At 42.4% G+C, this 25311-nt stretch overlaps 1 protein-coding gene across 1 annotated transcript in view; it reads right to left on the bottom strand.

The window, feature by feature from the left end:
- Positions 1 to 25311, bottom strand: part of GRIN2A (glutamate ionotropic receptor NMDA type subunit 2A) — a 781341-nt gene that overhangs the window by 45262 nt on the left and 710768 nt on the right. The window contains exon 11 of the mRNA XM_069734026.1: positions 24540 to 24700. Within this exon, the coding sequence (XP_069590127.1) occupies positions 24540 to 24700 (161 nt within the window). The remainder of the gene's footprint in view (positions 1 to 24539; positions 24701 to 25311) is intronic.

Raw genomic sequence — 25311 nt, forward strand, 5'->3', positions numbered from 1 at the left:
CGTCCCCCATGTAAAACATAGGGGCGCATGACGCGTGCGTCGCCGCTGCGTCGCCCGACGCTAAGGCGACGCACACTAGCGGAACGCTAGTGTGAACGTAGCCTAAGTACATTAACCCCTTCCTTCACACTATGGTCATTTTCAGTTTTTTTTTTTTTTTTTTCGTTTCTTCCTCCCCTTCTTTCAAGAGCCATAACTTTTTTGTTTTTCCATGCCAATAGCCAGATGAGGTCTTTATTTTTGTGACACGAGTTGTACTTTTGAATGGCTCAATTGATTTTACCATATAGTGTACTGGAAAATGGGGAAAAAATGTCAAGTGCAGTGAATTTGAAAAAAAGTGCAATTCCACAAGTATTTTTTCTTATTATTTACCATGTTCACTACTTAGTAAAACTTGACCTGGCAATATGGTCCCTCAGGTCAATACTAGTACGTAGATACCAAACATGAATAGTATTTTGTTTTTTTTAAGTGGTAAAAAAAAATCAGAAATTTGTACGAAAAAAAAGTTTTTGCTTCTGTTACTATTTTCCGAGACCCCTGGTATTTCCATTTTTCGGTATCTGGACCTGTGTGAGGGCTTATTTTTTGTGCACTGAGATGATGATTTTATTGATACCATTTAGGAGTAGATATGACGTTTTGATCTTTTCACATTGTATTTTATTGCAATGTTGCAGCGGCAAAAAAAAAGTATGATTGGTGTTTTGATTTTTTTCTCGTTACGATTTGAACTTTTGTGTTTTTTTGTTTTTTTAAATGTTTTCTTTTTTACTGTATTTAATAGTCTTCTTAGGGAACTTGAAGATACAATCATCTAATTTCCTGTGCTATACATAGAAGTGCATTAGCATATAGCTGAAATCACGATCTCTTATTATCGGCATTCGCAGGATGATCGTAATGACAGGCACAAGGGTCATCAGCTGAACCCCAACTGTCATGACAACCCATTGTCGCCGGGCGACCACATGGCCGATTGTAGCGGGGAGAAAATGAACTTTATTCTCCCTGCCAGCACATAGCGGATGAAATAAGTATTGAAAACATCACCAATTTTCTAAATAAACATATTTTATGGAATTATAGAATGTTAGAGTTGGAATGGACCTCCAGGGTCATCGTGTCCAACCCCCTGCTCAATGAAGGATTCATCAAACTGTCTCAGACAGATGTCTGTCCAGCCTCTGTTTGAAGACTTTCATTGAAGGAGAACTCTCGTGGCAGCCTGTTGCACTCATTGATCACCCTCAACTGTCAAAAAGTTTTTTCTCATATCTATTCTGTAAACTCTCCCTTCCAGTTTCAATCCATTGATTCTCATGTTTCCATGTGCAAATGAGAATAAGGATTATCCTTCTACACTGTGACAACTCTTCAGATGTTTGTAAACAGCTATTAAGTTTCCTTTTAGCCTTCATTTTTGCAAGCTAAACACTCCCAGATCCTTTAACCAATCCTTGTAGGACATAGTTTACAGTCCACTCATGATCCTAGTAGCTCTTCTCTGAATTCGAGTAACCAATCCTTGTAGGACATAGTTTACAGTCCACTCATGATCCTAGTAGCTCTTCTCTGAATTCGAGTAACCAATCCTTGTAGGACATAGTTTACAGTCCACTCATGATCCTAGTAGCTCTTCTCTGAATTTGAGTAAGTAGATTAAAACTACTACTTGGGAGAGAATATATATTGATCGATAATTAGATGAGTGCAGATACAAGACCAGTGTTCCTGGTGAATAAACAATAAACCCTGTGTTAGGAGTCGAGTTTCCTCTGCTGCACAGGGGGAATCTCGATCCGTGTCTGCTGCGGTCTCCCATTCGGTATCGGCCGCAGTGGGCTCTGCTCAGCGGAGACGTCGCTCCCAGCGTCTCGCTGGGGCTGATTCGGTGCATAGGGTCACTACTGCCTTTTCTGGCTTTCCTATGGTACCCTGCACTGATCTGCGGCGGGCGAGCCTCTCTGGGACTAAGTCCTTGTTTACTCACACTGAGCATGCCCAGGGCAGGGTCTCCCATTGGAGGTCGAGGGCCACATGTTCGGTCACATGCTCAGGTGCTGCAGTACATTCCATTGGTCCTTCTGGAAGGTCCTGAAAGGGCAAAACATGCTCAGGTACTGCAGCACTTTCCATTAGTCCTTCTGGAAGGTCCTGAAAGGGCAAAAACTTCAGTAGCAGCTTCCTGTGCTGCAACTATATAAACTGCGCATGACCGCACGGCCATGCGCTAGTATCGTCTGTTGCTATATGCTTTGCGCCAATGTGGTCATGTGTTTGTATGTGTTCAGGGACCCGGCTGAAATAAGCCCCTAGAATGCTGGCACCTCCGGCGAGGAGATTGTGTATAAGTGTGTTCAGGGACCCGGCTGAAATAAGCCCCTAGAATGTTGGCTCCTCCGGCGAGGAGATTGAGTATGCATGCATGACCACTCACTGCTCACATCTGGGTAGTTGGCCTGTGCCTCTGTGAAAGTCTAACAGGGCACAGAGCTCACCTCTCGCGGTTACTCTGTGAAGCTAACAGAGTTAGTATATACCGCCATATAGAGCCGCCATTATTTAGCAGCAGGTACTTTCCTGCACGGTGGATCCCGGGTTGCGAACGCACCAATTCCTTTCAATAAACAATATATTTGGTGCGTTCCGCCAACCCTAACAGTATACTAGCGCCAGGATCTGGCTAAGTAATGGCGGATGAACAGCGATTGCAGGGGTACATCCAGCTGCTGGAGGGCCGGTTGGCGTCTCTTGAGCGTGCAACCTCGGCGGTGGATGTTACCGCAATAGCTGTTCAGGCTGCTAGCGTGGCTGCAGCAGCTTTACCCACTGCCACCTCTGTTCCGACCCTATCTCACCTTCCTTTGCCTGAGAGATACTCTGGGGACAGTAAGTCCTGTAGGGGTTTCGTGAACCAATGTGGTATACACCTCGAGCTTCTGGCTGCACGTTTCCCTACTGAGCGGGCAAAGGTGGGATTCATAATCTCTCTACTGTCGGACAGAGCGTTGGAGTGGGCTACGCCGCTGTGGGAGCGCAACGATCATGTGGTGCGGAGTGTTCCTAGGTTTCTGGACACTCTGAAACAGGTCTTATTAGGACCTCAAGTCACCCATGATACAGCGCTCCAACTGCTGGCTTTGACTCAGGGTTCAACCATGGTCAGCCATTTTGCTGTTCAATTCCGGACATTAGCGTCTGAGTTGGAATGGCCAGATAAAACCCTCATTCCCGTATTTTGGAGGGGGCTGGCTGACCATGTGAAGGACGCTTTGGCCACTAGGGAGATTCCCGCCACACTGGAGGAGCTCATAGCCGTATCTACTCGCATAGACCTTCGTTTTCACGAGCGAAGGTTGGAGCGAGCCCAGTGTAGGCAGAGGTTTCGGCTGGCTCCCACCTTCGCCAAACCTTTGGAATCTCCAGTCCAGGCGTCCGAGTCACATGAGGCCTTAGAGGTGACACGAGCGGGATCCAAGTCTCAGTCCGCCCGTGCACATAAGGTCCATCATGTTTGCCAGCAGTTAGGACATCTTGCCTCCAAGGGTCCTCAGCGGTCGGGGAAACGTCAGCATCTAGTGGCAGTTGGAGGAGGTACACTAGACACGGCGACGTTTGCCTCAAAGTTGTCCTTCAAGGGGACAATTACCATAGGCCCATCCACTCTTATGGTCGAGCTATGCGTGGATTCTGGGGCAGAGGGTAACTTTATGTCTTCCGCTTTTGCCCAGCGTCACGCAATACCCTTGGTGATGCTCGCCAAGCCAGTAACCGTTCGAGTGGTAAACGGGTCAACACTACCTTCACAGATTACCCACCAAACCATTCCTTTCACGCTATCTGTGTCTCCATCACATCAGGAGATAATTTCCCTATTAGTCATTCCTAAGGGAATTGATGAGGTCCTGTTGGGGATACCATGGCTTCGCTACCATTCTCCTCATATTGAGTGGTCCTCTGGGAGAATTTTGGGATGGAGTAAATCCTGCGAGGGTAGATGTCAGAGGGAGTGCGTTCAGGTTGCTACTACACAGGTACCCGCAGATCTTTCCTCTCTCCCCAAGCACTATTGGCCCTATGCAGACGTGTTCTCCAAAAGAGCTGCAGAGACCCTTCCGCCTCACCGCCCCTATGACTGTCCTATTGACCTCTTGCCTGGTGCTGAGCCTCCTCGGGGTCGAGTCTATCCGTTATCTCTCCCGGAGACGGAGGCAATGTCCCAGTACATCCAGGAGAATCTGGCAAGAGGATTCATTAGGAAGTCAGTGTCACCGGCAGGGGCTGGGTTCTTCTTCGTACAGAAGAAGACTGGAGACTTACGTCCATGCATAGACTACAGGGGTCTTAACGCCATCACCGTTAACAACAAGTACCATTTACCCCTAATATCTGAGCTTTTTGATAGGCTACGGGGAGCAAGGGTATTTACAAAGTTAGATCTGCGGGGTGCTTACAACCTGATTCGCATCCGTGAGGGGGATGAATGGAAGACGGCTTTTAACACCAGGGATGGGCACTATGAATATCTGGTGATGCCCTTCGGGCTCTGTAATGCCCCAGCCGTTTTCCAAGACTTTGTGAACGACATCTTCCGAGATATGCTCACCACCTCGGTCGTAGTCTATCTGGATGATATTCTCATCTACTCTCCAGATATTGACTCCCATCGGAGAGATGTTCGCAAAGTCTTCGACCTCTTACGGGCAAACTCCCTCTACGCCAAGTTGGAGAAGTGTGTGTTTGAGCAGGAGTCCTTGCCTTTCCTTGGTTATATCATCTCTGCCCAGGGTTTGGCTATGGATCCTGCTAAGCTACAGGCTGTAATGGACTGGCAGGAACCACATTCTCTTAAAGCGGTGCAGCGCTTTATGGGGTTCATTAACTACTATCGTCAGTTCATTCCACACCTCTCAACTTTGGTAGCTCCCTTGGTTGCCCTCACCAAGAAGGGAGCAAATCCCAAGTTGTGGTCAGAGGAGGTCTCCAAGGCCTTTCTCTCGATTAAGTCACACTTCGCTAGCGCTCCCATCCTACATCGCCCCGATGTAGATAAACCATTTATCTTGGAGGTGGATGCCTCATCCGTTGGTGCTGGAGCAGTCCTTTTCCAAAAGGATGCTCAAGGTCGGAAGCATCCTTGCTTCTTCTTCTCCAAGACCTTCACACCAGCGGAGAGGAATTATTCCATCGGGGACAGGGAGTTGCTAGCCATGAAGTTGGCTTTTTCAGAGTGGAGACACCTCTTGGAGGGAGCTCGCTTTCCCTTCCAAGTCTTCACTGACCACAAGAACTTGGTGTATATACAGACGGCCCAGCGGCTGAATTCTCGCCAGGCTAGATGGTCCCTGTTCTTCTCCCGGTTCCATTTTACTCTCCATTTTCTCTCCGGGGAGAAGAACGTTCGTGCCGACGCTCTCTCCCGCTCCGTAGTGTCATCGGAGGAGGAGGAGCCTCGGCTTATTGTCCCTTCTGAGAGCCTGAGAACTGTAGCTCCGGTTTCGCTAGAGTCTGTGCCCCCGGGCAAGACTTTCGTGCCAGCTAACTTGCGACCGGAGGTTCTCTCTTGGGCTCACTCCTCCAGAGTGGGTGGGCATTTTGGGACCAAGAGGACATCTGAGCTTTTGGCGAGAACATACTGGTGGCCGCATATGGCCCGAGATGTCAGGGACCATATTCAGGCGTGCGTTTCTTGCGCCCAGAATCGGTCTCCTCGGCAACGGCCTGCTGGGTTGCTTTACCCTTTACCGATGGCAGACAGGCCCTGGGAGATGGTCGGGATGGACTTTGTGGTGGGTCTACCCAAGTCGCGTGGCTGCTCCATTATTTGGGTTGTCACCGACCATTTCTCCAAGATGGTGCATTTGGTGCCGCTTCCTCGGTTACCCTCAGCACGGGCATTGGCGGTGTTGTTCATTAAACACGTTTTCCGTTTGCATGGTATGCCTGATAAGATTGTCAGCGATCGGGGTCCCCAGTTCGCATCTCGGTTTTGGAGAGAGCTCTGCCGTTTACTCAGCATAGAGTTAAACCTCTCCTCTGCATACCATCCCAAGACGAATGGGTTGGTGGAGAGAACCAACCAGACTCTGGTGACATATTTGCGACATTTCGTCTCTGCTAGGCAGGATGACTGGGCATCTTTGCTACCTTGGGCGGAATTTGCCCTGAACAACGCCGTAGCCGATTCCACTGGTCAAACTCCTTTTCTCCTTAATTACGGCCAGCATCCGCGTGTCCCTGTGCCCATGCCCGTGTCATCCACCGATTCTAGGGTGGCAGACTGGGCGGTGGAGGCACGTGACATCTGGGACCGCACACAGGATGCCATCCGGGCCTCCAAGGAGAGAATGAGGGTTTCGGCTGATACACACCGGCGCCCCGCTCCGGTCTTTGCTCCTGGCGACTTAGTGTGGCTCTCCGCCCGTAACATCAGGCTGCGAGTTGAGTCCAATAAGTTTGCTCCTCGCTACATTGGCCCGTTTAAGGTTCTGGAACAGGTCAACCCTGTGGTCTACCGTTTGGCTTTTCCTCCACGCCTTGGTATCACCGATACTTTCCACGTTTCCCTCTTAAAGCCCGTTCATTTGTCCCGGTTTTCCGAGTCATCTGCTGGGACATCTGGTTCATCCACAGATGAGTTTGAGGTGAATGCTATTGTGGGGTTGGTACGTGGCAAGAAATTTTATCTGGTGGACTGGAAGGGTCACGGCCCAGAGGATAGAACCTGGGAGCCTGTGGAGCACATTCGGGCTCCGCTGCTTATCGCAGCTTTTGAACGTAGTGAGGCTCAAGGAGGGGGGGGCCCTAGGAGGGGGGGGTAATGTTAGGAGTCGAGTTTCCTCTGCTGCACAGGGGGAATCTCGATCCATGTCTGCTGCGGTCTCCCATTCGGTATCGGCCGCAGTGGGCTCTGCTCAGCGAAGACGTCGCTCCCAGCGTCTCGCTGGGGCTGATTCGGTGCATAGGGTCACTACTGCCTTTTCTGGCTTTCCTATGGTACCCTGCACTGATCTGCGGCGAGCGAGCCTCTCTGGGACTAAGTCCTTGTTTACTCACACTGAGCATGCCCAGGGCAGGGTCTCCCATTGGAGGTCGAGGGCCACATGTTCGGTCACATGCTCAGGTGCTGCAGTACATTCCATTGGTCCTTCTGGAAGGTCCTGAAAGGGCAAAACATGCTCAGGTACTGCAGCACTTTCCATTAGTCCTTCTGGAAGGTCCTGAAAGGGCAAAAACTTCAGTAGCAGCTTCCTGTGCTGCAACTATATAAACTGCGCATGACCGCACGGCCATGCGCTAGTATCGTCTGTTGCTATATGCTTTGCGCCAATGTGGTCATGTGTTTGTATGTGTTCAGGGACCCGGCTGAAATAAGCCCCTAGAATGCTGGCACCTCCGGCGAGGAGATTGTGTATAAGTGTGTTCAGGGACCCGGCTGAAATAAGCCCCTAGAATGCTGGCTCCTCCGGCGAGGAGATTGAGTATGCATGCATGACCACTCACTGCTCACATCTGGGTAGTTGGCCTGTGCCTCTGTGAAAGTCTAACAGGGCACAGAGCTCACCTCTCGCGGTTACTCTGTGAAGCTAACAGAGTTAGTATATACCGCCATATAGAGCCGCCATTATTTAGCAGCAGGTACTTTCATGCACGGTGGATCCCGGGTTGCGAATGCACCAATTCCTTTTAATAAACAATATATTTGGTGCGTTCCGCCAACCCTAACACCCTGTACATGAGGTATAAGCAGGAAAATATTGCTGTAAAATCTCTAGAGATTAATAACGATAAAATATATAGGTATATTACCATACAGAGGTGGTACGATGTCCTGGCACTGGTAGTCCTGGTAGACCTAGTTGTGATTGAGATGTCTTAAAGAAGACAATGAGCCATGTTAAGGCTGTTAGTCACATGATCCGCTGCGTCACACAATAGCAATATTTTCCTGCTTATACCTCATGTACAGGGTTTATTCATCAGGAACACTGGTCTTGTATCTGCACTCGTCTAATTATCCATTAATATAACTTCTCTCTCAAGTAGTGGTTTTATCAGCATGAATATAATCTACTTACTCAACTATATTCTTTCTACAACCTTGTGGCTTTTGTCTTATTCGCAGCAGATAAATCCCTTTTCACCAATGCCAATAACTCTTCATACATTCTTCTCTGAACTTACCCTAGTTTTTTGATGTCTTTTAAAATTGTGGTACCCAGAATTGATCACAGTTTTCCAGATGAGGATTGACCGAGAAGGAGTAGGGAGGGATAATTACTTGATGTGATATAGACGATATGCTTTTCTTAATACATCCCTGAACTGTGTTTGCCTTCCTTGCTGCTGCATCACACTGTTGACTAACATGCAGTCTGTGATGTTTTAGTATACCCAAGTATTTTTCACACTTGCTTCTGCTTAGTTCTATTCTTCCCATTCTGTATTTATAAAGGTGCTATTGAAATGCTCACCAGATATCGGAAAAACCCATACAATCCAAAGAAATCAAGTCATAGATGTCCATTAATTTAGTTATGTGTAATAATGAGAAATGACACATGGAAAAAGTATTGAACACATGAAAAATAACCATGGAAAGTCATCATTATCAAGGAGTCACAAAATAAATATCTCATGTTTAGGTAAAAATTGTGAGCTGTCTTAATAGCTTGGTAACCTTAATGTTGGAAAACATGGTGATGGCATTGGTTAAAGAAGAATTTCTAAACTAATAAAGGTTCTAGTGATCACTGTTGGGCCATAACTGGAACATCATTTCACTATAAAGCGGCCACAATTAGGTACTCCTCGCAAGTTTTCAGATAGATGAATGAAAATAATTATCAGAAGAGCTGTCCAAGTGCCAAGGAGCACCTATGGAGAGCTGTGGAAATATCTAGAATCAGCAGATACAGTTTCAAAGAAAACTATAAGTTAGACCCTCAACCTCCATGGCTTGTTTTCACGCTTAGCACGCAATTCTCCATTGCTGAAAAAAAACATGTTCAGGTGTGTTTACAGTTTGTTCAACAACATTTAGACAAGCCTGAGAAATACTGACAGAATATAATCTGGTTAGATGATACCAAAATGTATCTCTTTGATGTCATAATACGCACTGTGTTTGAAGGTCAAAAGGCACTGCATTGCACCCCAAATACTTGATACCAACAGTAAAATTTGGAGTTGGGGACATCATGGTGTGGGGCTGTTTTGCAGCATATCGCACTGAAAAACTTCCTTTATTTAAAGGAAGTATGAATAGAAAAATGTACAGAGACATACTTGATAAAATTGTACTGTTATTTACCAGGAAGATGAAGATGAAACAAGGGTGGACATTTTAGCAAGACAAATATCACAAACACACAGCCAAGGAAACTCTCAATTGGATTCAGAGAAAAAAATAAAGCTTCTAGAATAGCCCAGCCAATCAGCTGACCTGAATCCAATAGAAAATGTATGGAAGGAACTAATGTTTAGGATTCATAGAAGGAGCCCACAGTACCTTCAGATTTTGTCAGAGTGTTTATGTGGAAGAATGGGACAAAATCAAACCTGAGCAATGCATGCAACTAGTCTCTTCATACAGGAGGCATATTGAAGATGTTATCACCAACAAAGGCTTTTGTATGAACTATTAAATATATTGAAGTAACTTTATTCAATATTTTTTCATTCTCCAGCAGTACTTGGCACATGTCCACACTGCCAAAAGTACCAATACCTGGTTTAGAAACAACAGTATCGCTGTGCTTGATTGGCCAGCAAACTTGCCTGACCATAACCCCATAATCTATGGGGTATTGTCAAGAGGAAGATGATAGACACCAGACTCAACAATACAAACTACAAATGAGCTGAAGGCTGTTATCAAAGCAACCTGGGCTTCCATAACATCTCAGCAGTGCCACAGGCTGATTGTCTCCATGCCACGCCTCATTGATGCAGTAATTGATGCAAAAAGAACCCTGAACAAGTATTGAGTGCACTTACTGAACATACATTTTAGTAGGCAACTTTTCAGATTTTAAAAACATTTTTCAAACTGGTGATATAAAGTATTCTAATTTACTGAGTTACCATATTTTCCAGTGTACAAGATGACCTTTCAACCCCTGAAAATCTTCTTAAAAATTGGGGGTCGTCTTATAGGGTGGGTGCATATGGTGGAGGGAGTGGTTCCCCAGTGGCCATTTTCCCGGAGGCCACCGCATTGCAGCAATGGAGCTGCCAGGGTCTCCGGGCTTTGAGGAAATGCCGGCGGAGCCCCTACACTGCACAAAGAGCCACCGCCACCCCCCCAGCACAGAGCCCTCACACTGCTGAAAGAGGAGCCGCCACCACCGCCCCCCAGAACAGAGACCTGCAGAGAGCATCACTGCCACACTGAGGTAATGGGGGGATACTACACTTACACCTTCCCTGTGAGACGCCCCCTCCCTTCATCATCAGGACCACTCCCCCCACCATAAGCAGATTGGTCCGCACCAAGATGACACACAGCGTATAAGAAGACCCCCGACTTTTAAGAAGATTTTATATTTTAACTGGAAAAGTTGGGGGGTGTCTTATACGACCAATCGTCTTATACACCGGAAAATACGGTAATGACTTTTGGGTTTTCATTGGCTGTAAGCCATAATCATCAACATTAACAGAAATAAACACTTGAAATAGATCACTCTGTTTGTAATAACTCTATACAATATATGAATTTCACTTTTTGTATTGCAGAACTGAAATTAATATTTTTTATATGCTTCAGTTTTGACATTCTTCCATACGCTCTGTGGATTCTCAATAAGAATTTAGGAAAATTCCAATCTTGTTTCTTTATGATTTGATTTTAATAGTGGTTTCCTCAATGGACGTCTGCTGTAAAGTCCATTTTGCCCAAGAGAATGGCCGATGGTGCAGTCTGACACTGATGTACCTTGAGCTCTGTGGTGACTGTTTGTATTACCTGTCTTTTAACCAAGCCATCAATTTTTCTCCTGTGGGTCACATCCGGGGACATTGGTTACAGTCCCATATACCTTAAACTTCTGAATAAATGTGAAACTGTAGTAACAGGAACATTAAGCTGTTTGGACATGATCTAATTGTTTTTACCTTTAACATGCTTGTCTATAATTTTCTTTTTAATCTCCTGATAAATCTCTATCCTTAGCTTTCTTTGGTCCATGTTGAGTGTGGTACACACTAAGATGCCAAATAGCACAATGACTACTTTTAAACCATTAAATTTACAGACTGATTACAAGTTTCTAAACTCTTGTAATACTAATTACAGGGCACACCTTAGTTTAACATGCAGGTGTGGTCATAGTATTTTCAATCTTTTCGAAGGGTACTATCATTTTTGTCCAGACCTTTTCATTATTTTTTTCTCATATTTATTAGTCTATATTCAGTAAATTAAAACAGGAAATTACTTTTGCACTTTCAAGTTATTTCAATGTTCATTGTGGGCTTTTCTTACTTTATCAGTAGGGTGCCTTCAATTTTGTCCATCTTTGCATCTTATCATTCAGAGTGAGAATAAAGTTAAAATCTTATTAAAGAATGTCAGTTAGAAAAATATAAAATTCATCATTTGTATCTTTGTCCTCGTGCTATGGCTTGGACAATTCCTAATAAAGTTGCATATTTAAAGATTACAACACAACTGTTTTTACATAAGTAAAGAATAATAAGCAGTCAAGTTTGATTTAAGGCATGCCAGATAAATGTTTTCAGCTGCAGGGAAAAAGTGTTCTGATGATTTAATGCAGTATTGTTGAAATGCATTTCCCTTCAGTATGTAATTCTACAGCCTTCCTTTCCACCACAGTTGCGATTACAAATATGCTAATATGTGATTTGTCTAACATCTTTTCTGAGCTCTGCAGGCGGCAAATAGTATTGCTGTAATACCAAATGCCATGTTCACTTTCATTTTTTCTTACAAACTAGTTCTATGTATTATGGAAGTTGACAGATTATCACATATAGACATGCCCAAGCTTCAATATTTATCTTGTTTACTATAACTGGAGATGGCCACAATAACAGGCACTCCACATGCTCTTAATAACTCAACATATTACTTACAAAGTATGCAATAATGTTTACATTGCATAGAAACATTTAATAACTGGAAATTGACAACTGGTGGAATGCTTGAGAGTCTGTAAATAATGACAAGAAGACTAAGCTCTTGAAAGTTTGAAACCCAAAAAGAAACAAGAACTGTGACACAGTTAGTGAGAAGGCCCTTGACAACAAGGTCTAGAAGTGGAAAGACAATATCCTAAATGTAGAGTCTGTGTAAGAGTCAGACACCTGTCAGGTAGCAAGAAAGTGTATGTGAAGTATGAGGCTATGTTTGTGTGATCTCTGAGAAGGGAAGAGGAATGTTTCTGTATTATCAGGTTTATTTGGTCTGTTTTGCTGTTCCTCTCTGGGCTGAACCAAAAAGAAGTTGAATCATTCTTCCAACTAAGTCTCAGCGGCATCTAACTGGTTTGAGATGGAGGTAGCATTCTTTTTAAGCCCTAGAAGATTATAGGTTTCCAAGGATCAATAGCCAAACAATAAACCTTAGGGCTGCAATCTTTGTACATCTTCAGGCCCTTTTAGATCAAAAATTGGAACCACGGAAAATGAATACAACTACAAAATTATACTAAAAAATATATACTCTTATCAGTAGTGTAATTAGAATTTGATGAGCCCTGGTACAAGATTTTGACTGCCCTCCATCCTTTTATATATGTCCCTCATCCTGGCCCCATCCTGGTATATATGCCCTCCATCCGGGTATATATGTCCCACATCATGGCCCCATTCTGCGGCCACAATATTTACGCCCTGGTCCTCATGCTGCTCAATTGACTACAAAACAAAAATGTGATGAGTCTTGTTATGATACCAAAACATTGGTTTATTTTTCAAATGTAGAGCTGAGCTAATTATTTGAAAATTGAATATGCGGATTGTACTGAATTTTGCCAATTTGATTTGAAGAAATTAAATTCACGTGAATTTCAATAATGGAAAACTGGTAATTTTTCGGACATGTGAGAGAGAAGAGAAAGAGAAAGCGTGAGAGCCTTGCTGAGCATAAGGGCTTTTGCACCCTACAGAAGAGGAAGAAAACTCCACTGACCATAAGAGCTTACACTCTAAAAGAGAGCAAGGACCCCGCTGACAATAAGATCCTACACTCTGTAGTAGAGAAAAAGAGGACACTGCTGACCATAAGAGCTTACACTCTTCAGGAGAAAAAGGACCCCGCTGACCATAAGACTTTGCCCTCGTTAGGATAAGAAGAGAAGTCCATGCTGGCCATAAGATCATACACTCTATTGAAAAACAGAGAGAACTCCAGTGACTATAAGAGCTTACCAAGATATATTTATTTCCTGTATAAGAGCTTAAACACTGCAGAAGAGAGAGAAGAACCCAATGAGACTTACCAAATTTCTCTGGAGAATGAAAATGATGACAGGTGACCAGTGACTGACACCACTGTAAGAGGTATGATAATCTACTAGATATCATAGCTGCAATGCATTATGGGGAAGCGCATGTTGCTATGCCAAAAAAAACATTATCTCGTACTTTGATGTTTCAGCAATGTGGGACCTGGTGTCAGACTTTTTTTTATCTTTTTTTTGCGAACTGCAAATCAAATCTCAAAGTGTTTGAATTTGCATGAAACTGCAGATAGTAGAAATTCAACTCAAACCATGGAATAATCTACTCATCTCTAATCAAAAGTTAAAAAAAATCTAAATACTGTCTAATTGGTTTGCTTCTAGTAAAAAATACTGTTGTAGTTATGTACCAGACATGCGGTGACATGAGAGAGAAAAATGTGTTTAACAACCCCAGTAAACCACACCAAATATACATGCAACAAATGTTCTTTCAACAATTTATGACATTTTCTCAATCTGAAATTTTTGTCATAAAAAATTGAATTTTAGATAATCTTTTTCAGTTTAATTGCAATTTGTGGAACACAATAGAATCAAGCAAAAGGAAGAAATTACGGCTGGAGTTACAGGAATTTATATGATAAACAAGGAAGCGCACAAATGTTTTTTAAGCACTGACGTAACAGGATTACACAAGTTTATGATTAACAAACATAACTTTTTTCATCAAGTTTTGATTACAGTAAATATTCTCCTATTTCCAGCCTTTTCAGTCTCGTCAGTATGCACTAGCTCTGGTCTATAAAATATTGGCAGCTTTGACAAATATTGGTAATTTAGTGCAACAGAGCAGAAAACTCAATATGAGCCAAATGACCTAAATTTACCACTGCGGACAGCATTTTGTTGAATTGGCAGAACATTTAATGCTAGCAGTGCTTCACCTCATCTTGATTTAGATAAAACCGTCAAACCAAGAAATATCACATATCATTTTTACTGTTTTTGTGCCAGTGGAAACCTAGGCTAATAAAATGTGTTTTGTCATTGCGATTTTCCATCACAATTCTGATATTCTTAGCATTATGTAAACTGGTTTTAGCATCAGCGTGATTGCTTATCTTCATCTCAAAGTCAGTGTCTTGTTTATTTCTTTATTCACTCTCAAGGGTTTTTTTTCTTAATCTCTTTTTGTGATATAAATATCCATAATATGGTAATTGTAGACAGCTGCCAGGCCATACTGTACCTTGTTATACCTTTACATTTATACAGAAGCCCACGTATGTTTCGTATGTTTCATTGCATGGTACATTACGACGGAACTGAATTCTAGTCTACAGGCAGCACAAGACACAACATGGTTTGCCTACTAGAAATGAATTAATAGATTCAATTTGAATTTAATTTGTATAGGGCTTTATGAAATTCACATGACCTGACAATATTAAACAATTTTTATTTTTTCCACATTAATCTCCAAATCTCAACTTCCATTTTAGACATTACAAAAGATTGTACCAACTATAATAAAAGGCTTGCATGTACTTAGATGTGGTTGTCTGGGTTTCTCCATAATGTCTTGCAGTGTTAGATCACATGTATAAAAGCCAAAACAAGGAATGAAGCAGCCATGTTGGTGATATAAGATAATGAGAATGTCCATGCTTACAACTCAGAAACAGATATAGGAAGAGAAAACCCTAAAACATTGGACAAATATTCTAGATAGTAATTTGTTGTGCAACTTCAGCACTGAAAAATTAAATGATGACTCAGGTGAAAACATGTGGAAACCCTAAACCCTACACACCCCCCCCCCACACACAGTGGCAAACTAAGCAAAAAAAATCAGGTTTACATATACAAAATAAACTTAAAAAAAGATGCAAATGAAAACATGAATATGGGGCAAATAAATTACCAGCAAATTTAATTATCAGAGAAGTTATTCTCTGCAGATTTAATGTCCCTTATTGTGCTCTGGAGTCTATACAGTCCCCAGAGCATGATAAACGTATTATGTAGAAATTTAACTTTAAAAAACACTTATTCCCACCACACCACTCACCTCTCCACCTGCTGTTTCTGGCCTGATGTTCGGTCTTTCGTTCCTCTGTCATGTTAAATCTTCAGCCTAATGTTCAATTTATGCATGGCTTTATGACCACGAGCAGGCTCTGGAGTTAACTACACATGCTCAATTACATCCAGACCCATGAGTAGGCCCTGAAATATGAGAAGTATACTCACTGTTTACCTCTCCAGAATCCCTCACTGCTCCCTACTCACTGGCCCCGTGTCAAGATTGCATATGGTCAGGTCCTGCTGGAATCCCCAGCCAAAAGTGAAAACCTGGCCAGAGATGTGATACAACAGACACACGGAGGACTAGACAGCGAGCAGAAAGCAGCAGGGATAGACAGAGAGGTAAACTGCCAGCAAAAAGTAAAAAAAAGCTAAAAAGACATACCCACCACTAACCTTTCTGGTTTCCCCACTGCTTCAGCCCAATCCTCCGAGCTTCTATGGTTTCACATCTCTGGCCCAATGTTATCTTTAGGTTGGGGGTTCTGGCCGCAATTAGATCCTGAAACATGATCATTGAACAGTAGGGCCTATTCACGGCCAGAAGCCTTGCCCTTTTGTGTACACCAGGTTAGAGATGTAATGAGATGGAAGCGCAGAAGACCAGACAGCAGGCAGGGAGCAGCAGGCACGCATGGAGATGTGAGCAGTGAGGTGAGTATGTTTCTTTTTAACCATTTGCTGGCCCCCCAACTATTCAGCAAAATTCCAGCTGCAGCTTGCCACCATTTTCCTGAATACACATTGAGCAAATTACAAAACAAAAATCATTATTCTCCAGAATGGAGTGGATTTTTGCAGACTTCGAATAGAATTCAATAGCGTGATGCTAATGGTGTGGTCTGGAGTATGTTTGACAGAAAATGCTGTAGAACCTTGGAGCATTAAGAAAGGCACCATTGCAGAACCCATTGTTTTAACCACTATACAGGCTTTATTGTTTCTACTGGGAGAACCAACAAGTGAGAACTGAATGAGAACCAACAAGGCTATATGCCTCTTATTGTTCCTGATGAACTGTATGTGGTCCATTTATGTCACACTTGCATTAAAGATGCATTTTTTCATGCTACGCCAGTGTTATTTTCCTGTCCATGCTGTGACAGACCTTTCTTAGGATGGTTGAAACCAAACCCCTCAACTTCCCACATGCTCCTCTCAGTATGCATGGATTTCAGCTCTACAGTATTTTTCATGTACACTGGATCCAAAAAGATGTGCAAAATGATCTACGCGTGGACTGACTTGTAATTTATGAAATAGAAGAGCTAAGTTCTCATAATTTTCATCAACACTCCCTCTATTCTACATCAGTCCACTTATTAAACCTCCAGGGATAATGCATCCACAACAGCCTACCACAGAATGGGCCTCCCTTTCTAAACCCTTAATGACATACCGCTGCAGTCAAACACCAATGTTTAACAATACATGGGAAGATGAAAAACTTTTAAAAGAAAGTTAAAGGCAGTTAATTGTAAAAAGAAAAGTACATGTAGCTGTTGAAAAGTGATTGCACACATTTCTAATTAATACAGATCGCAATTTTTTAAAGTGACCATGAAATCAATAAGATTTTTCTTACTTATTATAATAAATTGAGATAAAAAAATGTTTTGAACTTATGAAGTCCCACCACAGGCAAAAACATAAATGAGCGCAACATGGAAAGGCTAACAAGTGAAGGACTAGGAACTAGATAAAGAAATTCAGATTATTAGAAGGGCCACAACAAAAATTTCAACAAGCTAATGCAATGCCTTTATCCTACATTAAGTAGAATATTCGTAAAAGATTATAATGTATTCAATCATAATTGCTGCAGCAGCCCTTATTTGCCTATAAATTAGATAATTCATGGTTCCTAATCCATTTGCTATTAACATTTGGAAACTTCTCAGAAAACAGAAAGAATACAAATCTTATCGACATATTCATGGAGATGAATTTAACATCTCCAGCAGCAACACATTGAAATGTTGAATCTATGCAAACATAGACTCAAAAGCTGAGTACTTCTTTAAACACCTGTTTTATCTAGTGCAAAGCCAATATCATAGATAAAAGAGTAGGAATCCACATTACAGTGCCCGTTTTTGGCTCCCAGGACAAATGGTGCCTAATACTTATTTTGCCTTTACAGTTAATGCGCTCTTTTGTCAAAGCATGGTAAATTTCCTGTCGGAAGTGCTTTTGCTACGGGATTGACACCAAAAGTAAAGATAATCAGTAACACTAATTCATATACATTAAGTATATTTGATGAACACAATTTTTGTGTCTTTTTACGAGAACCAATGTTTTGCTTCTGAGGTCTGTTGTTCATTATGTTTGTCTGTGTCCCTCACCATGTTTCTTGAAATTCCCTGTCGATGTAATCGCATAGGTGGGCAGATTACAGTCCACCTAGTCAAGCGCTCCTTATTCATTAATACACGTCTCATAACATGACAAGGGATGAGAAAAGGGCCCTTAGGACATTGAGGAACAATGAGGCCTTTGAAATAAAGGAGGCTGATAAGGGGGGCAACATAGTGCTGTGGCCCAAAGACATGTATTGCAAGGAGGCCAAGAGACAATTGGGCAATCAGCAGCACTATGTTGCCCTACCCTCGGACCCGACATCGGTCTTTAAAGCCAGTCTGGATAGACTGTTGAATAGTGCATTTGTCAGCAATATCATAGACAAGAAGGAACGGGACTTTCTCACAGTCAAGTACCCGGTGGTTCCGACATTCTATATGTTGCCTAAAGTGCATAAATCACTGTCGGAGCCACCGGGAAGACCCATTGTTTCGGGTATTGGGGGACTTTATGAGAAGTCATGCATTTATTTGGACTTTTTTTGCAGCCTATGGTCCTTAAACTGGATTCGTATATACGGGACTCATCTTTCCTAATTCAGCAATTGGACCCCTTGATACTACCTGATGACATCATTTTGGCCACACTTGATGTAGAGGCGCTATACACCAGCATTAACCATGATCAAGGTATTGCAGCTGTTGGTTATTTTTTGGACAAATTCTCGACAGGAAATAGGGGACACGACTCGTTTGTTTTAGATCTTCTCAGAATGATATTAGAAAAAAATTACTTTATCTTCGATAGGGTCTTTTACAAGCAGGTGTCCGGTACTGCTATGGGGGCGAGGTGTGCGCCCCCATATGCAAATTTGTTTATGGGGTGGTGGGAGGAGACCCAGGTGACGAGGAATCGGTACTTTCAAGAGAATGTTTTGAAGTGGTACCGATTCATCGATGATATTATTATTCTATGGACGGGTACAACAGAAGCCATGGAGGATTTTATTAAAGAGCTAAATACGAACCAATGTAACATCCGACTAACATCATGTCATTCTAGGAGCTCAGTCGACTTTCTGGATTTAAAGGTTATGGTTAAAGACAATCGTATCAATACCACCCTTTTCCGAAAGAAAACGGCAACCAATAACATCTTACATTATTCCAGTTTTCACCCAAGCCACCTGAGAAATAGCATCCCAAAGGGACAGTTCCTGCGAGTCAGGCGGAACTGTAGCACAATGTCGAACTTTGAGGACGAATCAAGATCACTCACTAACCGTTTTCGAGAGCGTGGTTATCCACGTAAGGTAATTTCTAAAGCTTTTGAGTTCTCACGACAAAGACCGAGGGAGGAGGTTCTGAGTACACAGTGGAAGAAAAACAAGGATCAACTAAGCCTCATAACTAGGTTCAATAATCAGTGGAGTGACATACATCATATGATGGAGATGAATTGGGGAATTTTGCTTAGTGATGTAAGGCTGAGAAGCTTTATTCCAAATAGACCAAGGATTGTGGCGAGGCAAGCGGCGAGCCTAAAGGACTGTCTCTCAAGGAGCCATTTTAAACGTTCAACGTCAAGAACAAGATCAGGTAATGCCATCATTGGCTCCTTCCCATGTGGAAATTGCTCTGTATGCCCGTTTATGTTGGCTGAACTAGGAGTGTTTATCCCCTCTGTACCCTTCCAGGTGAAATCGAGATCTTATTTCAATTGCCGAACACGTAATCTGGTATATGCCCTGATTTGTGGCTGCCAGAAAATCTATGTTGGGCAAACTACCCAAGAGCTGCGACGTAGGGTGCAGCAACACATTTCAAATATTTCCACAGCCAAAAGTGATAGGGACAAGGGGAAACAGATTACGTCTGTGGCAGCACATTTTTTGGAGATTCATAGGGGTAGCCACAAAACTCTTCGTGTTATGGGTCTGGAAGGGGTGCCGTACAACATCAGAGGGGGTACTATTGTGGATGAACTGTTGAGAAGGGAGTCTCGCCTTATATATGAGCTCAAAAGTTTGGCACCGGATGGCTTAAACGAGGAGTTGCTGTGTACGGGCTTTTACAAAAGGATATAGGGGAACAGCCCTATGTCCTCTTGTTGGTGTGTCCGGCACAGTGGTGTATAGCATCTCCCTCGGATAAAGTTAACAATTTTTTATTAATTTTTTTAATTTTTTGATTTATTGATCTTCTTAAAAGAGTTTTTTGATTTTCTTTGATTTTCTTTGTCTTTCTTTCTCTTTGTCCTGTTTTTGCCACAGTTTAGTTCTTATAGGTGGAGATTGGTCCCAGGGATTCTATATGATCTACCGGAAAATGGCGTTAGGGAACTTTTGAAGAATGGATCAGTTCCCGGATGTACTACTAGGACCTGCACGGGATGTGTCTTCAATGTATATATTTACCAGTGTAAATGTGTTATTATGATCTATACAATCTAGCATGTACAGTGGGGCAAAAAAGTATTTAGTCAGTCAGCAATAGTGCAAGTTCCACCACTTAAAAAGATGAGAGGCGTCTGTAATTTACATCATAGGTAGACCTCAACTATGGGAGACAAACTGAGAAAAAAAAATCCAGAAAATCACATTGTCTGTTTATTTAACATTTTATTTGCATATTATGGTGGAAAATAAGTATTTGGTCAGAAACAAAATTTAATCTCAATACTTTGTAATATATCCTTTGTTGGCAATGACAGAGGTCAAACGTTTTCTGTAAGTCTTCACAAGGTTGCCACACACTGTTGTTGGTATGTTGGCCCATTCCTCCATGCAGATCTCCTCTAGAGCAGTGATGTTTTTGGCTTTTCGCTTGGCAACACGGACTTTCAACTCCCTCCAAAAGTTTTCTATAGGGTTGAGATCTGGAGACTGGCTAGGCCACTCCAGGACCTTGAAATGCTTCTTACGAAGCCACTCCTTCGTTGCCCTGGCGGTGTGCTTTGGATCATTGTCATGTTGAAAGACCCAGCCACGTTTCATCTTCAATGCCCTTGCTGATGGAAGGAGGTTTGCACTCAAAATCTCATGATACATGGCCCCATTCATTCTTTCATGTACCCGGATCAGCCGTCCTGGCCCCTTTGCAGAGAAACAGCCCCAAAGCATGATGTTTCCACCACCATGCTTTACAGTAGGTATGGTGTTTGATGGATGCAACTCAGTATTCTTTTTCCTCCACACACGACAAGTTGTGTTTCTACCAAACAGTTCCAGTTTGGTTTCATCAGACCATAGGACATTCTCCCAAAACTCCTCTGGATCATCCAAATGCTCTCTAGCAAACTTCAGACGGGCCCGGACATGTACTGGCTTAAGCAGTGGGACACGTCTGGCACTGCAGGATCTGAGTCCATGGTGGCATAGTGTGTTACTTATGGTAGGCCTTGTTACATTGGTCCCAGCTCTCTGCAGTTCATTCACTAGGTCCACCCTCGTGGTTCTGGGATTTTTGCTCACCGTTCTTGTGATCATTCTGACCCCATGGGGTGGGATTTTGCGTGGAGCCCCAGATCGAGGGAGATTATCAGTGGTCTTGTATGTCTTCCATTTTCTAATTATTGCTCCCACTGTTGATTTCTTCACTCCAAGCTGGTTGGCTATTGCAGATTCAGTCTTCCCAGCCTGGTGCAGGGCTACAATTTTGTTTCTGGTGTCCTTTGACAGCTCTTTGGTCTTCACCATAGTGGAGTTTGGAGTCAGACTGTTTGAGGGTGTGCACAGGTGTCTTTTTATACTGATAACAAGTTTAAACAGGTGCCATTACTACAGGTAATGAGTGGAGGAAAGAGGAGACTCTTAAAGAAGAAGTTACAGGTCTGTGAGAGCCAGAAATCTTGATTGTTTGTTTCTGACCAAATACTTATTTTCCACGATAATATGCAAATAAAATGTTAAAAAAACAGACAATGTGATTTTCTGGATTTTTTTTTCTCAGTTTGTCTCCCATAGTTGAGGTCTACCTATGATGTAAATTACAAACGCCTCTCATCTTTTTAAGTGGTGGAACTTGCACTATTGCTGACTGACTAAATACTTTTTTGCCCCACTGTATGCCTAGTTCTCAATCCTTGTAACTGTGTTTAGCTATTTTGACATGGTTATCTAGCAGGGTTCTTTTTCCCTGTGGGTATCATGTGATTGCATGTCAGTAGCTGTATCTATTTATTTATTTATTATTTTCTTCTATTTTTATTTTTATATTTTTTTGTTTCATATTTTGATAAATAGAGCATTCCGACCAAACTGTCCTTTATTATACTGCGACTGTGAGCGCTCTAATTATAGCGTTACAGTCATGGTCATATGGGGGCGTTTGGATGCATTACTGGGATACAGTGCGTCCTCGCTAGTTTCTCCTGTACCCCTGCGGTATTTTTAGTAAGGTACTGTAGTTTATGATTGACGTAACCATTGGATGTGAGACTCCAAATGGATACATAATCTTAGTCCCTATTAGTTTCTGATTTTTGTCCATGGTATTCCTTCTAGTGGAACAACCCCTATTCCTAGGTAAACTATGACGTTCTTTGGTAGTTGTTATGCCTCTGCGGGTGTATGGAGGAATGTAATGTGCCCTGGCCAGGGGAGTGTGATATGCGCGTGCGCATGGTGCTGGAGAGCTTGTGGCTAGGACGCTAAACTGTTGCCAGGGCCCATCACGGCTGTGGATGTGGTCCAGGCAGCGCGCCGTCTTGGTGGGCGGGTGCAGCAGGCCTCCTGTGATTGGAGTAGCTATTGGTTCGCACGGCGCATGCGCAGACCCCTTTGATCCTGGCTACGTGGGGAAAAGTTACCAACGCTTGCGCAATCGACTCGGCAACACGCTGAGAATCTCCTGTGGTGTCGCCATTGTTCTGCACACCTGGTAGGTGTTTTAATTAATTATATGTGTATTTATACTTGGGAACACGGCACGTCTCACATTACCGACCTTGAGGAAGACGCTTCTGAGCGTCGATACGCGTGGGTCCCAGCACTCACACAGCCCAGCAGACCCTCTGTGTTTCACATTTCCTAACCGTAGGGTGATTCCTTTTTTTGAGAGGATAGGTGAGATCCCTTTTTGCCTAATGGGAGGCTTCACATGGAGGCATCAACATTATATTTTTTTCTTCTGCTGCCAGTATTAACTGGTGCACATATTGCCTATATGGGACACACTGGTCTGTATTTACTCATTTAATAGTGATCATATGGGATGCTTTGTCATTAGTATCTGTGTATATTGGGATTACATGCCTTGGTTGTATAGAGGGATTTATTTATGCCAATATATATTCTGCTGTAAAATGGCTGTTTAGTGTTGTGCTTTGTTTTGATGGTATTTCACCTGATATCTATGCAGACCCATTATCCCAGGTTCTGTTATGGGTTTTAAGTGTTTTTAAATGTTTGTGTCTTGTTCCTGAAATAAAGATTGTTTTCATATTCCTATAACTAGTGTGGTGATCCCAATCTTTCTCTGCATACACTTTCCTTTGTTGTAGTTACTAGTATATATTGTATGCAGGTGGAGATCCCCTTTTCTTTATTATAGTTGGATGGTGCCCGCTTAGTCTAGTATTGTTTACGTCTCATAACATGCGCATCTGAAAAGTGAAGTGCGCCTCCGTGTGCCAGTAAAGGACAGGAGAAAGATTTCTGACATGAAAAACACCACAGCTAATCATCAATAAGGAAAGATGTGGGGTCATGCCTCAGCTCCATGCATTTTGGCAGAGCTGGATAAAGTTGATGTAAAAATGCCAAAAGCCGCAAAATTTTTGTGCAGCTCTCCATTGTACAAAAATGTGCACATTTTCAAAGTTATTGATGGCAGAATTCAGGCGTAATCTCTTGGATAATAAATTGGGGCCAATATTTCTATATGACTTAAAATTTTACCATATTCTGGGACAGATGAATATATAGCATGAGTATCAAAGTGAGAGAATGCAGGCATTCCGCATTTCTTTCATGACACTTGTAGTCCACCCAACTATCTTCTGTTGTGCACTAATGCACACGGTGACAGAAGTGTAAATCACTTCAGTAATGTACGTATATTGATTGAAAAGCGTAGCAGGTATCATTAACTTTGAATCAGAGAATGGCAATACAAATAGTCTAGGTATACTATTGAGTAGTTCACTACAGACCTCAAGCTGGTGGCTAGGCTACTATAATCATACATTGTTCACACTGTGTTATCAGCTAGATAGTACAACACACTTTCAACCCCAAACTATATTTCCATGCATGATGAATATGAAAGATAAAATATAATTAGTGGCCACGTCAGTAAATTTGGCAAATATCTTAAACAGGTTGTCCACACCTATTGAAATATTCATCAAACTGTGCAACTTGCCGTATTTTTGCTGTGTGTGTAATGCGCACACTGTTAGGATTTTTTTCAGTTGTGTGCCTCAGCATTAAGTGTAGGCCTGCTACATCTGTTCAATGAGTAATGCATTCAAAAACATCATAATGTGATACACATGAATCCAAAATTGCCTTTACTTATAAATTGCCTTTACTTATTAGCAATAAAACACCTTTGAGAAAAATTATTGAAAAATGGTCTTTTAGAGGGATGTTCTTTTCAAAGAAGGAGAAAAGAAGGCGAGGATAGAAGCATTAAGCTACTATGGAACTGAGAAAATCACATAAAATCTGAAGTAGGTAGGTGGGATAAAAGGCAAAAAGTGTCTCACCCAGTCTTTAAGCTGACTAAGGCTTCATGGACTCCTTTTTGATTAAATTTTACCATGTACTGATGCATTTCAGGATAATTGTTTCTGATGTTCCTTTCCGTGCTTCCATTAGGAACTGTTCCAAATCGAAATGGGGGAGAATATTCATATGACCGTTGAAACTAGATATTGAAAGAACAAATCAGAAATACAGTGATTAGATCATAACTGACATGAACACCAAAGAACTGCATAAAAATCAAATAGGACATTCTTGAAAGGGACAAAATAGATACATATTGTTGCACGAGTTACCCTGTAGATAACTGTAAGATGGACCTTTGTGCTTTACGCGACGTGTATGGACACCATATGCATCAAAGGGACACGTCCTCTAAGATGGTCACAAAGCTCCAATACTTAGCATTGTCATGTACCTTGGGAGCTAACTAACCCTCCAAGTTGAGAGAGCTCTGATAAACAGCACTTCTCAAGGTTTTTCTCATGGGACATTACCTTCTTCAACAAGTCTCTGACAAACATTAAAAATATACCATTCTCTATCTCTCATTAGTCTCCTGAACTGTGTATATTATTAAAGACAGAACCTATGCTGCCAAACCATAGATTTACAAAACCAGAGAAAGTCCTATATGATGTATTATCACATTTTTGAAAACTGCTTCCATAGGTGCTCTTTAGGGCTCATGCACCTTACCGTATTTCTGGTCCAGGTGCGTTCCGACAAAACATCAGATCGCACTCAGACCAATGTTATTCTATTGGGCCATGC

The sequence above is a fragment of the Ranitomeya imitator genome, chromosome 7 (genome assembly GCF_032444005.1).
Source record: "Ranitomeya imitator isolate aRanImi1 chromosome 7, aRanImi1.pri, whole genome shotgun sequence".
NCBI classification, from domain to species: domain Eukaryota; kingdom Metazoa; phylum Chordata; class Amphibia; order Anura; family Dendrobatidae; genus Ranitomeya; species Ranitomeya imitator.